This window comes from Pagrus pagrus, assembly GCF_965226575.1.
Source record: "Pagrus pagrus genome assembly, chromosome: 1".
NCBI lineage: Eukaryota > Metazoa > Chordata > Actinopteri > Spariformes > Sparidae > Pagrus > Pagrus pagrus.
The window spans coordinates 30,924,840-30,941,539 of record NC_140185.1 but is presented as its reverse complement, the minus strand read 5'-3'; the positions used below and the strand labels follow the sequence as shown (position 1 = coordinate 30,941,539).

At 40.9% G+C, this 16,700-nt stretch overlaps 1 protein-coding gene across 1 annotated transcript; it reads left to right on the top strand.

Annotated features, from left to right (window-relative positions):
• Positions 1-2,652: 2,652 nt before the first annotated feature.
• Positions 2,653-15,779, top strand: gnb5b (guanine nucleotide binding protein (G protein), beta 5b). The gene is made up of 11 exons (XM_084358971.1): positions 2,653-3,006; positions 4,486-4,622; positions 4,793-4,834; positions 5,793-5,869; positions 7,007-7,139; positions 9,361-9,504; positions 9,701-9,792; positions 10,544-10,592; positions 10,906-11,002; positions 11,371-11,537; positions 15,173-15,779. The coding sequence occupies exons 1-11, from the start codon at positions 2,895-2,897 to the stop codon at positions 15,182-15,184; spliced, it is 1,062 nt and encodes a 353-aa protein (XP_084215097.1). The 5' UTR covers positions 2,653-2,894; the 3' UTR covers positions 15,185-15,779.
• Positions 15,780-16,700: the final 921 nt, after the last annotated feature.

Below are 16,700 nucleotides of genomic sequence, written 5' to 3'. Positions count from 1 at the left end.
AACAATTGGTTTGAGTAATTTTAAAGAAAAGAAAAGTCGATATTCTTGAATTTCCAGCTTCTTAAATGTGAATATTTTCTGGTTTCTTCGCTCCTCTATGACAGTAAACTGAATATATTTAAATTGTGGACAAGACGAGACATTTGGGGACGTCATGTTGGACGCTGATCAACATTTCTGACCATTAAACACTTTGAGAAAGTAATCGACATATGCATCGACAAAGATAATAATCTGCAGCCCCGGTGTTTATATTGGAAAAATAAGTAACTGCCTCAAAGGGTGCAGTTCATGTAGATGTTATTTGATTTTGTGAAGTGTTTCTCGTGTACTGTCCTCGTCTATACTGGACACGTGCCGTTCCCAGAATAACTGTGCTGCCTCTTCTCTCCTGGTGCTCAGAGAAGGATCAGGCCAGAGTAGATTAGCAACTACTTATCTCCTAACACTCACACAAACACACACACCAAGTGGTCACAGAGATCAATAAAACAAAATAACCTGACTGAATTAATCTTTGTGTTTGTTTGTGTGTGTGTGTGTGTGTGTTCTCCACAGGGTTTGTTGGTGATCATCTGCAGCCATGTGTGACCAGACGTTCGTGGCGGCCACCTTTGGCCCCTGTGAGTGCTGCGGGAAGCCGAGTCCTCTCATTAACATCTACATCAAGACTGAGCCCATCAACTACTGCTCCTTCTGTGTGGAAGTGGTACGTCACGTTCTCCTTTCACAATAAAGCTCAAGTCACAGTCACGTCCAACTCGTCTGTCTATCTATGAGCATGTGTAATAAGAGCGATGTGAGAGGTGTCTTTAGTTTGATGAGGATCACGCAACACTTTGCTGAGAACAAACCACTCAGCAGCACCTTTTGACACGCAGCTCTATTAATGTATCTAAAACACACACACACACACACACACACACACACACAGGAAGTTATCAGGGCCTTGAAGAGAGAGATGCATGCCACCGAGCCCCCCTCCTGATCTGTGGCTCTTTGTCGACTACTCACTCGACACCAGAAAAACTGTCCCAGAGGAATTTTATCTGAAATGTGTTGAAGGAAAGTACTGAAATATTTGTGCAAGAAATGTGTAATAAAAGTAGTGTAGGGGCAGATAAAAGCTTAAAAACACAACTTTTTACAATACATTCTCTGTCATGATTTAATGGTTATATTAGATCAGACTTTAACGATCCCTCGGAGAAAATGAGCCGATCAAAATATGCAAAGTAAGGCTCTGCTCTGTGGGCCTTAAACCACGGTACACAGTGTATATCCCTTCAGTAATACATATAAATTAAATTGAAATACCAGGTCATTTAAAACAACAACAACAAAACAACAACTGAAAAATACAAAATTGTGTGACAGGTGTACAGCATATTTAAATTCTTTGTAAAAGTTTGTAGCGATTATCTTTTTTTTTTTTTTTTTCAGAAAGAAATAGGCTTCACAACAGATTTAAAGGAGCACTATGTAGTTTTGGGGAAGACATTTTAATCAGAAGGGAAGATCTTTACTGTCTGATTATTTTTTTTATGCCTAAACAAACACAATAAACAAACACTTTTTGTTTTCTTGAACAGATAAACTGAATAAACAAACTGACCTTGCTGTTTTACTTTGTTTATATGTGGCGGACCCTGCCACCTTTCTGCTTCAAACAGTTTTCTGGTGACCTTATGTTCCTCTGAGAACAGCTGGTTTATTCAGTTATGGAAAAAATAAATATAGGAGGAGGAGGAGGGAGGATGGAGCAGGAATGAGGGAGAAAGGAGGAGGAGGAGGAGAATGGAGGGAGGAGGAGAAGGAGGCAGAGGATGGAGGGGATGGAGGAAGAAGAGGGTGGAGGGAGGAGGAGGATGGAGGGGATGGAGGAGGGAGGAGGAGAAGGAGGAGGAGGATGGAGGATGGAGGAGGAGAGGGAGGAGGAGGATGGAGGGAGGAGGAGGATGGAGAAGGAGGAGGAGGATGGATGGGATGGGATGGAGGATGGAGCAGGAATGAGGGAGAAAGGAGGAGGAGGAGAAGGAGGCAGAGGATGGAGAGGATGGAGGAAGAAGAGGGTGGAGGGAGGAGGAGGATGGAGGGGATGGAGGATGGAGGAATAGAAGGAGGAGGAGGATGGAGGAGGAGAGGGAGGAGGAGGATGGAGGGAGGAGGAGGAGGAGAAGGGAGGAGGAAGAAGAGGATGGAGGGAGGAGGAGGATGGAGAAGGAGGAGGAGGATGGATGGGATGGGATGGAGGATGGAGCAGGAATGAGGGAGAAAGGAGGAGGAGGAGAAGGAGGCAGAGGATGGAGGGGATGGAGGAAGAAGAGGATGGAGGGAGGAGGAGGATGGAGGGGATGGAGGATGGAAGAGGAGAAGGAGTAGGAGGATGGAGGATGAAGGAGGAGGAGGATGGAGGGAGGAGGAGGAGGAGAAGGAGGAGGAGGATGGAGGAAGAAGAGGATGGAGGGAGGAGGATGGAGAAGGAGGAGGAGGAGGATGGAGGGAGGGAGGAGGAGGATGGATGGGATGGAGGATGGAGGGAGGAGGTTGCAGGAGCAGGATGGAGGAGGAGGGGGGAGGAGGATGGAGTTGGGAATGGGGGAGGGGGGAGAGGAGGAGGAGGGTGCGGGAGCAGGATGGAGGGAGGAGGGGGGAGGCTGAAGCAGGGCACTAGCTGAGTCGCGCGGCAGCATCACTCTCGCGCTCGAGGACACTTTCACCAGCCCGCTGACTACAACCGTCCTGTCCCCTCACTCTGTCTCTCTGTCTCTCTCTCTGTCTCTCTGTCTCTCTGTCTGTGTCTCTCTCCACCTCCTCCCGTGTTTTGCCTCCCTCTCCCGCTCCTTCCTCCTTCTCTTCTCTGGGTGTTGTGTCGCGGCTGCCGCCCCTCAAAGATGGCCTGTCAGGGGCTCCAGAGAGGGGAAACCCTGGCGAGCCTGAAAAGGGAGACCGAGACTCTGAAGAAGAAGCTGGAGGAGGAGCGGGGCAAGCTCAACGACGTGGAGCGTAAGTGTCCCGGAGCTAACGACAAACTGTTCACGGCCCCGTGTCACATTTTTACTGACACTCAGCGCGTTTTAACTCGGAACAAGAGGAAAACCTCGACAGGTGGCAGCTCGTGAACTCGTCTTTTTAAACGTGTAACACAGTTTTCATTGCGGCCGTTAACTGACAGTTAACTGATGGAGTAACGTTAGCTTAAAGTAATGTTAGCTTAAAGTAACGTCTGTTGAGCGATGATGCTAACACAACAGTTACTGTGAGCCAGCTGTGGGATGTGTAACTAGCTACCAAAAAAGTACATTTACTCAGTTACTGTGTTTGCTACATGAGTATCTCCATTTTTTTTTACTCCGCTACATTTCAGAGTGGTTTACTGTTGTATTGTAGACTACTTCTACTGCTTTTATCTGAAAGTTACTGTTGTAATTTATTTTTGAGAGGCAGGAGAGATAAAATATGAATTTGTTCAAATAAAACATTATTAAATCTCACTGTCATTAATTAAAAAATAAAATAAAAATCCAGCTACTAGTGTAAATAAGTGAGTCACCAGCTGCTGCTCATATAAACAGTATATTGTCACTGTGGGAGCTAACAAAGTACAAATACTTCATGACTGTATTCAAGTAGATTTTTCAGGCCTCTGTACTTTACTTGAGTATTTACTTTTCTGACTCCCTACATTTTAACACAAGTATCTCTACTTTTTACTGCTTACGTTGTTCAAAAACAGGCTTGTTACTTTGCTTTTTGGTTTTGCGTCGCTGCACGCCACCGTCCAAATTCATGAGATTGATTTCAACCTGTCAGTTCACACACGGCAGAAATAACAAGACAGAAACAGACAGAGAGAGGAGAAAAGCATGTAGTGATATAGGCAGCGACGTGGATGACGGGATGTTCAGTCAGCTGTGCACAGAAATGTCCTTCAGAGGGATACTTTTTACTCTGATACAGTACATTTCAGAGCCTTTCTTACTTTTACTTGAGTAAAGAAGTTGAATCAGTACTTCAACTTTTACCAGAATCTGTAAAAGTACAGAGTAATGTTTCTGTACTTTAACTTCAGTCTGGGTTTTAATGAATGAGCTTTTACTTGCAATTTTTAACCCGGAGGTATTCCTACTTTTACTTAAATGTACTAGAAGGAGTTTTTAACTAGTTATAAAACAGTCTCAGTTAAATACTGATGTTGTTATATGTTGAAAAAATGAAAAATAGTAGTTAAAAAATGTTGCTTCTTCTTTTAACTCACTTTTAAACCAGAGCACAAGCTTGCCAGATCAAGATCTTTATCACTGTTGTCCACAGGGGCTTGTAGCTGCTTTAAGTAAGGTTTTTTTTTCCACTTGTAATACATTGGGATATTCCTGCTCTTACTTTTACAACCGATCTGAGTAACGGACTCTTACACCTGTGCTGGTAGTCAAAAGTTTCCGAAAACCCGAAACTAAATAGTGTATTTTTGTGGCGGTACCTCAGTGCACCAGGTGGCTGAGAAGGCAGATGCGGTTGGTGCTCTTTCCATCAAGACCAAGCGTGTGCTGAAGGGTCATGGGAACAAGGTGCTGTGCATGGACTGGTGTAAAGACAAACGTCGTTTGGTCAGCTCTTCACAGGTATACACATGCACACACGTACAGATGTGATACAGTACATTAAGAGGAATATCTTACCTAATATTAGTTTGTATGTATGTATGACACATCAGTTTCATTTTTATGCTTTGTAGCACTGTACTATATGGACTCTATTTTTTTAAGTAATGTTGATTTCTCTTCTAATCTAGGATGGAAAAGTGATCGTCTGGGATGCGTTCACTCTTAATAAGGTGAGTAGAGGTTACTTTGAAAGAAAGAAAACTTTCAAAATGCATTTTTGGACAGAAAAATGCCCAGAAAATCCCTTTATAAAAAATGTATTTTGAGGATATTCTATATTTACGTCAGGAGCCGAAGTGAGGAGAAATTTGACTGTATAACTCGAATTATATTGAACACTGTAAAATTTTATTTGAAAGATTTAAGCTGCAACCTTATTACTCAGTTAAGAAACCTGCAAACATGTTGAATAATTTAATAACACTATCCCCATCCATTGTTAATGTTTAAAATAAACATAATTTTGAGCTCAGTTTGACGTTTCTTTCTGCCAGTATTATCTCTTTTTCTTCAAATAATGTCAGTCATCATAAATTAAAAGGTTGAGTTGAGTGTTCATCCAAGAGAAGTAAACACAGGACTGCTTTTGATAAAAAATTAATAGGACTGTTACTTTCAGAAGCGCTGCCCCTGTTTAACCTTACCCTCTCCGCTCTGTTATGCAAGGCTAAGTGGGCTTTATTTCCTTTACATGTTCAGATGCTCATGTTCTCTTCACCATATGTACTGGTGTTGAGTGGGCGGGCGGGTTATCCTCTGCTGCCGCACTCCTCTGAGAGAGAGGGCGCAACACGATCACATGGAAATATGCGTTTAAAGATTATCTATCCATCTGTCCCCTGTAATGACTCTGTGTATGTGTGTGTGTGTGTGTGTGTGTGTGTGTGTGTGTGTGCCTGAGTGCACTTAAATGGGTTCAGCCTGGTTTAACCATCCTGCCTCTTGATGGAGGAGACATGACCACATAATCCCTTTTAATACTCACCACAACCAGGTTCACTGCAGCTGTGTCCGTCTGTGTAAGAGTCTAGTTGGTTTATGCTTATTAAAGAGAGTGTATTTTCTTAACAATAACAAATTACTAATGTTATATTTGTGTGTGTGTGTGTGTGTGTGTGTGTGTTACAGGAACATGGGGTGTCCCTGCCGTGTACATGGGTTATGGCGTGTGCTTACGCTCCCTCAGGCACAGCTGTGGCATGTGGGTGAGTACAGAGATTAAATGAACTACTACTCTTTTTTCCAACAACAACAACAATTAGCAACCTCACTGTCCAGTGAAGTAAAATGTATGAGATATTTCTACTACAAACTATTCACTGTATTCTTAGTCCCCATGATACCTTGAGCAAATTAGGGGTGCGATGCTTATACTCATTCTTAGTGCGATTTGCACACCGTATTCGCCAGGAAACTCACAGATAATGAAAGAGATATTCTGTTATAGTTCTCAAGTGTAACTTCAAATTCTAAGGTTAAGGTTATTTTATTGTCTCTCATTGGGAGAAACTTGTCTTGAATTTAGGGAACTGCTGCATCAGACCAAACATTACAGTAAAAACACATAAGAGCAAGTGGGCAAGGATTGCCCGAAGGCACTGTACACACGTACACAGGTATTTCTTATGCATTTTGGCCTTCTGTACACACATAAACAGAGTTTCAGGTGTTTTCCTGTCTTTGTTTGGCAGGCTTCTGATTCGCCGACTTGGCCTTACAGTAGAGGTTATATGGCCACCTGTTGCTTTGGCGTGCGCTTGACAGCCTGCGTTTGTGTTTTCAAACCGTTGGTGTGGACGAGAATTTCTCTGAAACCAGAGGAGGAAAAAAAAGCGTTTCTAAAAATACCCCTGTACATGTGGATTAGGCCTTAGTTAAACAATAAAACAATAGAAAGAGTGCTGCCCTGGTAGCTCACCTGGTGGAGCGTAAGCCCCATATACAAGCCTGTTTACTCACCACATGCTGCATCATGACCTTGCTGTCTTTCCTCTTCATTTGCTCTCAAAATTAAGCTTAAAATAATCCTTAAAAATAAAACGCTTTAAATTTAAAATGGCTCAATAACTCATTTTGCATATAATTGGTGCTTGCTAGTGGCACTAAATTAGATTAGATCAGATAGATTAGATTTTTTCAATGTATTTAATCTGACACATAATAGAAGGAAGGAATGTTCATTAATTTAACTCACTTATCTTCTACTATAGCCTCGTTCATGTATATCCACACATCATAACTGTATTCTGTTGAATCTTAAATAGTTAGTGATAAGTAACTGTTCCCCTCCACTGGTATGAGATCCATCATTTAACCACTGATGCTTTTATTTCCCTCGACAGCGGACTGGATAACAAGTGCTCAGTGGTCCCGCTGTCACTGGACAAAAACGAGAACCTGGCCGCAAAGAAGAAGTCGGTCGCCATGCACACCAACTATGTATCAGGATGCACCTTCACCAACTCTGACATGCAGGTGAGCTCCAGTTACAAGCCTGTAAATTTGTTACACGTCCCTTTAACGGTAACGGTAGGATCTGAACCTGTAGGGTTTGATGTTGTCTGGCGTATCCAGGTTGGTGGAGCTTGGTTCAGCAGCCTTAAATGAAAGCCTGCCTGTTCTGCAGTTTTCAAGCTGTACAATTAAATCCAATAGTGCCTTACTGTACTGTTTCCACTGATTACCAAGAGACAGGCTCTTTCATCACGAGGGCTCGTCCGGGATTTGAACCCGGGACCTCTCACACCCGAAGTGAGAATCATACCCCTAGACCAACGAGCCACTGATGCATTGAATGTTCTTAGCTTTCGATTATCGTCAGCTTAATCTCTAAAACATGACAACTTTATTTAGATGTTGTACATTTATTTCAAATACTGTATTTTAGGACTGTGCATCTCCTGTAAGTCAATGAGTCTGCACCAACTAGACTTTTTTTGTTGTCTGTGTGCGAGTCGGGAAGAAAGCCAGGGCGCAAATTCATAAGGAGAACATGAGGGAGACGACCTGAGAAATTTTGCTTTAATAATTTACTCCAGTCTGGCCCTCAGCAAGGCAGAAGAGCACAATGGCAGAGGACAGGGAGGAAGAAGAGATGGCAGAAAAGAGACAAGAGCAGAGGGGGGGTGATGGTCCTCTGTCCTGGGTGTATTAATAGACACTGAGTGGCTTTTATCAAGGAAAGAGTGGAGCACACTGACCTGAGGGCGGAACATTTAACACACGGACACGCACATGTATGTGTTCTCGCACATCTCCTCTGTCAAACTGCCATCTCACACACAAAGACACACGCATGTACATGAGCTCACAGCCTTTATACCATTCAAATAGACCTTGGAGCACAAAGCCGTGGACTATATTGAGGGCTTAGAAAGTGTTTTCATACACTTTATGAAAGACTGGCTGCGTGTTTTCATGCAGCCCTTAAAGTCTGTGTGTCGATGCTTCTCAGTGTGTGTGTATGTGTGTGTGTGTCCATCACAGCTGACTTGTGAGTTATGACTTTTTCATTAAAGGTCGTTTACATGTGGGATGATCACTGGGTAATTTAAAGAACCCCCTGCAAGGATTTAATATATGGTCACATGCAGGTGGTGGTAAGCAAAATCAGACTGATGCAAAGGCTCTCTGTGAGATCAGTGAGGTTCCCATCTGTGTGTGTATGTGTGTGTGTGTGTGTGTGTCAGTAATTGTGGCTTACTGATAATTGCATTCATGTTGAAACTGGAGCTACCTCTCTGTGCAGGCAGGATGTGGTGTGTTTTTGTGCCTGAGGTCATCCAGCAGGAGCTCTCTAATCCAGCAGCCAGCAGGGATCTCTGATGTCTGCATGTGTCTCTAAGTGCCCATAATCTGTTTTCATCAGAGGAATCGCTGACATTTTGCCATTTTGTGTGCTGGAAACATGATGCACAGTGAGAGTTGTCTGTGTTAGCGGGGAGGTGCTGAGCTGACCTTTGGCTTATGGCATGTGTTTGTGTGTACTGTATGTGTGTGTGTGTGTGTGTGTGTGTGTGTGTGCATATAGCGAACAACAGCTACAGTCGTACATTAAATGATAGTAAAGAGCTCTGCAGTATTTCTCTGCTATTGTTAAAACAGACTATGGAAAGCAGAAGTTGATGAAGGTATTCTGCTTTTGAAGCCTCTGTTGAGGTCAAAGCGATCACATGTAATTTATTTTCAATTAAATTTAAATTTGTCTGAATCAAGACTGGTTTCGTTTCCTAGTTTCAAATGTTAAAAGTGAGAAATGAAAGCAAAGCCAGTCTCCAAAGTCATATACGACGTAGAAATAACTCTGATAATATGCATTTTATACAACAAAATACTTTGATTTATCTAGAATCAATCAAATCCTTTCTGTTGAAAATCCTTCTGATGGCACTTCCCCGACATACCAAGGCTGTCAGTGTTTGCAGTTTTTAACCTGTAGGTTAAATGTTCCCTCAGTAATCCTTACTACAGTGTTTATAAACAAAGAATAACTTCCATGATGAGATGAATTAACTTCATTTGGGTTATAAAATGTTGCCCTCACTCCAAAATACTTCTGGAGGATGAAGCTTCATGTTTTTCACATTGTTGATTGTTTTGTCTTTGTGTTTTTTTGTGTGGTGTGCCCGTGCTCTTGTGTGCATGTGTGTGGATGCCTTTGTCCATGTGTATGTATATATATGTGTGTGTGTGTTAGCTCCTGACCTCCAGTGGAGACGGCACATGTGCCTTGTGGGACGTGGAGAGCGGACAGCTGCTGCAGAGCTTCCATGGTCACACATCTGATGTCTTGTCCCTGGACCTCGCCCCATCTGAGACTGGAAACACTTTTGTCTCCGGGGTGAGAGAGAGATAGTGTGTGTCTTTGTGTTTGTTTGAAAACGTGTGTGGTCGTAGTTTAAAGTGTTCCTTGGATGAGGACTTTTCATGAAAAACTGACACTTTTTAAAGAAAGTAGATCTTTACAGGACAGCAACAATAGTTATGTCTCTAATGTGTGTGTGTGTCTGTGTGTGTCTTTGCATGTGTGTTATCAGGGCTGTGATAAGAAGGCCAACGTGTGGGACATGCGCTCTGGACAGAACATTCAGTCTTTCGAGAGCCACGAGTCCGACATCAACTGTGTAAAGTGAGTCCAGCTCTTTAAAAAAAACTAAAGTCTCACAGTGTCTCTCTTAAAAAGTACATTTACACAACAGATATGACACATAAAACTATTGTTACACAGAGGGGAAGAGTACAAGTGGTAGTAATATTGGTACTTCCACTTCTTCTATTAATATTACAAAAGGAGACCTAAATGATTTAATTCCATCCTAGATCATCAGAATTTATAATAAAATGAGGCACCTCACGTGTCACATATCATAATCTATCTGAGGCACTTTGCTACCCTTCAACTAATTTGTTTTTAATCAATAAGATATTGTACTGCCCTTTCTTTAAATCATGTTTCAATGGAATTTACTTTTGATCTGATCAAAAATAACTTTTAAATCCAGCTTCCCATTGACCAAATTTGTTTTGATTGCAGTTCGGGACCACTTTTAAGTTATTTTAGGCAAATTACAGAAAGTCTTGAGGCATATATTTGTGCTTTATTTCATTGTAAGCTTGTGAAAAGTGATGCTCTTTGGTTGTGTGTTCAAATTTGAGCTTTTCATGGATGTTTTTTTTTAAATTTATTGTGCAAAATATCTGTAAAAGGAGAAGAGATGTTGTGTTAAAGACTCTCTAAATGTTGATGAAGTTGAGACTTGGAGTTGTACAAAAGGGAACACAAGCATCAGCCATGTTCAACTTCTGTATTATTGTAAGGCCGATATAGAAAGCTCACTGGTGCAGCAATACATCTAATCCTCCCCTCTGTCATGGCTCAGGTACTACCCCAGTGGAGATGCATTTGCTTCTGCTTCTGACGATTCCACGGTGAGTCACGTCATATTGACCTCCTTATCAGTTTGTTGTGATGTGTCTGGTGTGTCCTGTTTTTTAAATCAACATCCTCAGTGCATGTGTAGATAGTCAATTGATTTATTGGTCTTACTCTTGATGTAGAGGTGAACTCGTGAAATATACTGGTAGGGTGTAACACCTGTCAAACACATACAAATATTCCTAAACATGTACTGATGCCATTCCTTTGGTTCCATCAGCAATGTGTACTGATGAGCTAAACAATAACCAGAACCTATTTCTGTGATATACTGTAATAGTATGACTGTTTGTTTCTGTTCCTCAGTGCCGTTTTTATGACCTGCGAGCTGATCGTGAGGTAGCCGTCTACCAGAAGGACAGCATCATATTTGGTGCTTCTACTGTGGACTTCTCTATGAGTGGTACGAAGTTTGTAAAGCACATTGAAGTAAATCATGGTATCAGTAAATTTAGTCTTGCTTTGAATAAAGGTTCAGAGAATGACATTTTGAACTGGATCTGTAACGTCTTGTGATCTAAAACATGAACTTGAGAAAATAAGTAATGATTGGGACACTTTACCTTCATTGATAGTGTATTGAATAATATGTATTACTCATCAGCTACTGGGAAAATGTACAGTTCTGGAAAGTAATGCAGTATTTAACACGAATAAGGTGTATTTTTTCAAGGAAAAACGTGATGTCACAATTGCAACTGATTTGGCTCCACTTCCTCTTATTCCAAATTCCCCACTTCCTCTTTCTCTCACTTTCCTTTCGGCCCCCAGGTCGCCTGCTCTTTGCTGGTTATAATGACTACACCATCAATGTGTGGGATGTTCTGAAGGGAAATCGTCTCTCCATCCTGTTTGGCCACGAAAACCGAATCAGCAGAGTGAGATTGTCCCCTGATGGCACGGCGCTCTGCTCGGCCTCCTGGGACAACACCTTACGGGTGAGCAGGACTTTCCCCGCACTACTTATTTGTTTATAACTTTTTTTCACAGCCACTCAAGTATACAACAGGATAATAGTAAGACTTAGATTTCCGGACAAGGGTTATGTACAGGGTTATAACAGGGTTAAGAAAAACCACCGAAAAATACATTTTTCCAGGGGAGCTGAGGCTCAATTGTTTCTTTCTGTAATACTCATTTTGACCACAAGAGGCAGAAGTGCACAACTACTCATGTCCTAAATAAGATGAAAAGTATCCATGTTCGTTCAGAGGAGTTTTCATTTCTCTCTGCACTCCAAACACAACATGCATCTATTATATGTTAACAAGTTATTCAACATGACTGTCATGTTTCTTTTGGCAAGGAATATGTCAAGAAACGTTTTTTCACTCGGCTCGACACATGAAAAAAACATTTTTTCACTCGGCTTGACACATGAAAAAAAAAAGCCCCCCGTGAAAAAAAAACATCTTTTCATTAGGCTTGACACAACAAAAAAACGTTTTTGCAGTCGGCTCGAAATATGACAAAAACGTTTTTTTCACTTGGCTCTATACATGAAAAAAACGTTTTTTCACTCGGCTCGACACATGAAAACAAAAATTTCGCTAGGCTTGACAAATAAAAAAATCTTTTTTCCACTCGCCTCGATACATGAAAAACGTTTTTTCAGCTCGACACACGAAAAAAAATTCAACCGGGAAAAAAGTTGTTTTCACTCAGCTCGAAACATGACAAAAAACATATTTTCACTCGGCTTGAAACATGAAAAAAACATTTTTTCACTCGGCTCCAAACATGACAAAACATTTTTTCACTTGGCTCGATACATGACAAAAACATTTTTTCACTCGGCTCGACACATGAAAACAAAAAAATTTCACTAGGCTAGACAAATGAAAAAATCTTTTTTTCACTCGCCTCAATACATGAAAAAAAATTCAACCGGGAAAAACGTTTTTCCACTCGGCTCAAAACATGACAAAAAACATATTTTCACTCGGCTCCACACATGAAAAAAGAAATTTTTCACTCAGCTCGAAACATGAAAAAAAACATTTTTCCACTCGGCTCGAAACATGACAAAACATTTTTTCACTCGGCTTGACACATGAAAAAAAAAGTTTTTTCACTCGGCATGACACATGAAAACAAAAAAATTTCACTCGGCTTGACAAATGAAAAATTCTTTTTTTCACTCGGCTCGATACATGAAAAACATTTTTTCACTCGGCTCGACACACGAAAAAAAATTTCAACCGGGAAAAAAGTTGTTTTCACTCAGCTCGACACATGAAAAAAACATTTTTTTCACTCGGGTCGACACATGAAAAAACCTTTTTTTCACTTGGCTCGACACACGAAAAAAAATTCAACCGGGAAAAAAGTTGTTTTCAGTCAGCTCGAAACATGACAAAAACGTTTTTTCAGTCAGCTCGAAACATGACAAAAAACATTTTTTCACTCGGCTCCACACATGAAAAAAACATTTTTTCACTTGGCTCGAAACATGACAAAACATTTTTTCACTCGGCTCGACACATGAAAAAAACATTTTTTCACTCGGCTCGACACATGAAAAAAACATTTTTTCACTTGGCTCGACACATGAAAAAAATTAATTCCCCCGTGAAAAAAAAACATCTTTTCACTCGGCTCGATACATGAAAAAAAAAAACGTTTTTTTCACTCGGCTCGACACGAAAAAAAATTTCAACCGGGAAAAAAGTTGTTTTCACTTAGCTCGACACATGAAAAAAACTTTTTTTTCACTCGGGTCAACACATGAAAAAAAACATGTTTTCACTCGGCCCGAAACATGACAAAAAACGTTTTTTAACTCGGCTCGACACGTCAAAACAAAAAAAAATTCACTCGGGTCGACACATGAAAAAAACCTTTTTTTGACTCGGGTCGACACATGAAAAACCTTTTTTTGACTCGGCTCGACACATGAAAAAAACCTTTTTTCACTCGGCTCGACACATGAAAAAACCTTTTTTTCACTCGGCTCGACACATGAAAAAAACCTTTTTTTCACTCGGCTCAACACATGAAAAAGACGTTTTTTCACAAGGCTCGACACATGAAAAAAACTTTTTTTCACTCGGCTCGACACATGAAAAAACCTTTTTTTCACTCGGCTCGACACATGAAAAAACCTTTTTTTCACAAGGCTCGACACATGAAAAAGACGTTTTTTCACAAGGCCGACACATGAAAAAAACTTTTTTTCACTCGGCTCGACACATGAAAAAGACGTTTTTTCACAAGGCTCGACACATGAAAAAGACGTTTTTTCACAAGGCCGACACATGAAAAAAACTTTTTTTCACTCGGCTCGACACATGAAAAAGACGTTTTTTCACAAGGCTCGACACATGAAAAAGACGTTTTTTCACAAGGCCGACACATGAAAAAAACTTTTTTTCACTCGGCTCGACACATGAAAAAAACGTTTTTTCACTCGGCTCGACACATGAAAAAAACTTTTTTTCACAAGGCTCGACACATGAAAAAGACGTTTTTTCACAAGGCCGACACATGAAAAAAACTTTTTTTCACAAGGCTCGACACATGAAAAAGACGTTTTTTCACAAGGCTCGACACATGAAAAAGACGTTTTTTCACAAGGCTCGACACATGAAAAAGACGTTTTTTCACAAGGCCGACACATGAAAAAAACTTTTTTTCACTCGGCTCGACACATGAAAAAAACTTTTTTTCACTCGGCTCGACACATGAAAAAACCTTTTTTTCACAAGGCTCGACACATGAAAAAGACGTTTTTTCACAAGGCCGACACATTAAAAAAACGTTTTTCACAAGGCTCGACACATGAAAAAGACGTTTTTTCACAAGGCCGACACATGAAAAAAACGTTTTTTCACAAGGCTCGACACATGAAAAAGACGTTTTTTCACAAGGCCGACACATGAAAAAAACTTTTTTTCACAAGGCTCGACACATGAAAAAGACGTTTTTTCACAAGGCTCGACACATGAAAAAGACGTTTTTTCACAAGGCTCGACACATGAAAAAGACGTTTTTTCACAAGGCCGACACATGAAAAAAACTTTTTTTCACTCGGCTCGACACATGAAAAAAACTTTTTTTCACTCGGCTCGACACATGAAAAAGACGTTTTTTCACAAGGCCGACACATGAAAAAAACGTTTTTTCACAAGGCTCGACACATGAAAAAGACGTTTTTTCACAAGGCCGACACATGAAAAAAACTTTTTTTCACTCGGCTCGACACATGAAAAAAACTTTTTTTCACTCGGCTCGACACATGAAAAAACCTTTTTTTCACAAGGCTCGACACATGAAAAAGACGTTTTTTCACAAGGCCGACACATGAAAAAAACGTTTTTTCACAAGGCTCGACACATGAAAAAGACGTTTTTTCACAAGGCCGACACATGAAAAAAACCTTTTTTTCACTCGGCTCGACACATGAAACCCGTGAAAAAATACTTTTTAGAACTTACTAAAAGGAGCACCAGAAAAAAAAACGTCTCTCTTGCCCCTCAGGGCTTCCGTAGTTATGTATGTTGAGGTTCTTGTGCTTGTGACTCGTGCTTGTTTTATGATTGAACTCATGATTCTTCTCGCTTCTCCGATGTAGATCTGGGCCTAAAGTTTACATCGCAGCTTTGATCCTGTGAAGACGGCACCAGTATTATGTGACTTATGAGACTGCAAGTTCCTGCCTGATCTACACCACTGCAGGAGTGTGTTCAGACGTCACACACAGAAGCACAAACACATCAAATGTTTCCTCTGAATGAGAATATGTCACTGTGTCACAACCGTAGCGAGGGTATTCATTTTAACAGTGAGTTTGGATTCCTAATCTGTGTTATCGTTAGCTTGATGACTGATTGTGTAACATTATTGTGATTGCTAATAACTGTGAGTGTAAAGAGCCAAATGACTTGTAGCGATCAGCAGCTTGTGTCTGCTCTGCCATGTAGACCTGCAGACAATATCAGTGATTGTCTTGTAAATGATGCACATCAGCTAATCGTCACACCACACCTGTCCAGAGTCATACTGTAGGTGTACACGCTGTTATTGTTGTTGTTACTGTGGCTACTCTGCCATAGATAATGTCATGAATATCCAAAGGAAGCAACTTTAAATGTAGCTACAGAATTTTCTTATTTCAATATATATAAACCTCAAGAGCTTAGGTATATTTCTTGTGAGAAAAATAAAGGAGATTTTAAGTATCTCTTGTTTTTGATGTCTCTCCATAAACAAAATACAAATGGATGTGAAGAGTTTAGTAAATCTGCTGCAGCGCAGAGGTTCACAGATTCAAGATGAAGACATTTTTGCCAGTCCTCACTTTAAAGGGCTGTTTCCAAGATAAACTTATCGTGCTGGGTGTCCTGCTTCTTCTTTTAAATGCATCTAAAGGGGCTCAAAACAAACTGTTGATTCCTGAATAACACTGTATACCACCGGGGGGCGCTGTGCTGCATCACAATTATAACAGCTGTCTGGCTGTGCTTTCTACAAAAAGTCCTGTAATAGTGTTTTTGTTGGAGAGGTCACTTAAATGATTTAATAAGACATATCCTGGAAGAACAGGACATCCCGACAGATATTTCTAAACTTACCCCTCAGTGGGAGAAGAAACATGTCTCTGTTTTTATGACTTTTGTCCAGTTAAAGTGCATTATTGATCAGACAGTGTCACTGACTTACACATCTGTACTTTTTTAAAACATTGGTCAAAGGTCAGCCAACCTTGTCCACATCATCACTTGAGATGACGTCTTTATGCATCATTACTAATCTGCGGTGAAAGGCAAATGAGTGACCAGAACCACCACTGCACAGGATGTTTTGGGTCTCCGATACAAGAACAGCAGCTGGCTCGTTCCTTTTTTACTGTGAGAAAAGAAACTAGAACTATTTAAAGGTCATTCCAGTGTGATTTGCCTCTCTGTCCTATTTCAAAATTCGCTTGAAGCACAGGTCAGCTGTATTTCAGAGAGGGAAACTCCCAGTGGGAAACAACAAGATAAAGAGAGACGGTGGCGAAAGACAGCAGGAGAAAGAGGGACTGACGGAGGAGAAGACGTCTGGGTATTACCATGCAAAGAAAGTACCCAAAAATATCACAAGATGCACCCAACAAACCT

Coding starts and splice junctions, on each gene's coding strand:
- gnb5b (XM_084358971.1), top strand. CDS start 2,895: ATGGCCTGTCAGGGGCTCCAGAGAGGGGAAACCCTGGCGAGCCTGAAA. Junction 7,140..9,360: donor TCACCAACTCTGACATGCAG/GTGAGCTCCAGT, acceptor TGTGTGTGTTAG/CTCCTGACCTCCAGTGGAGA. Junction 9,793..10,543: donor TCCGACATCAACTGTGTAAA/GTGAGTCCAGCT, acceptor GTCATGGCTCAG/GTACTACCCCAGTGGAGATG.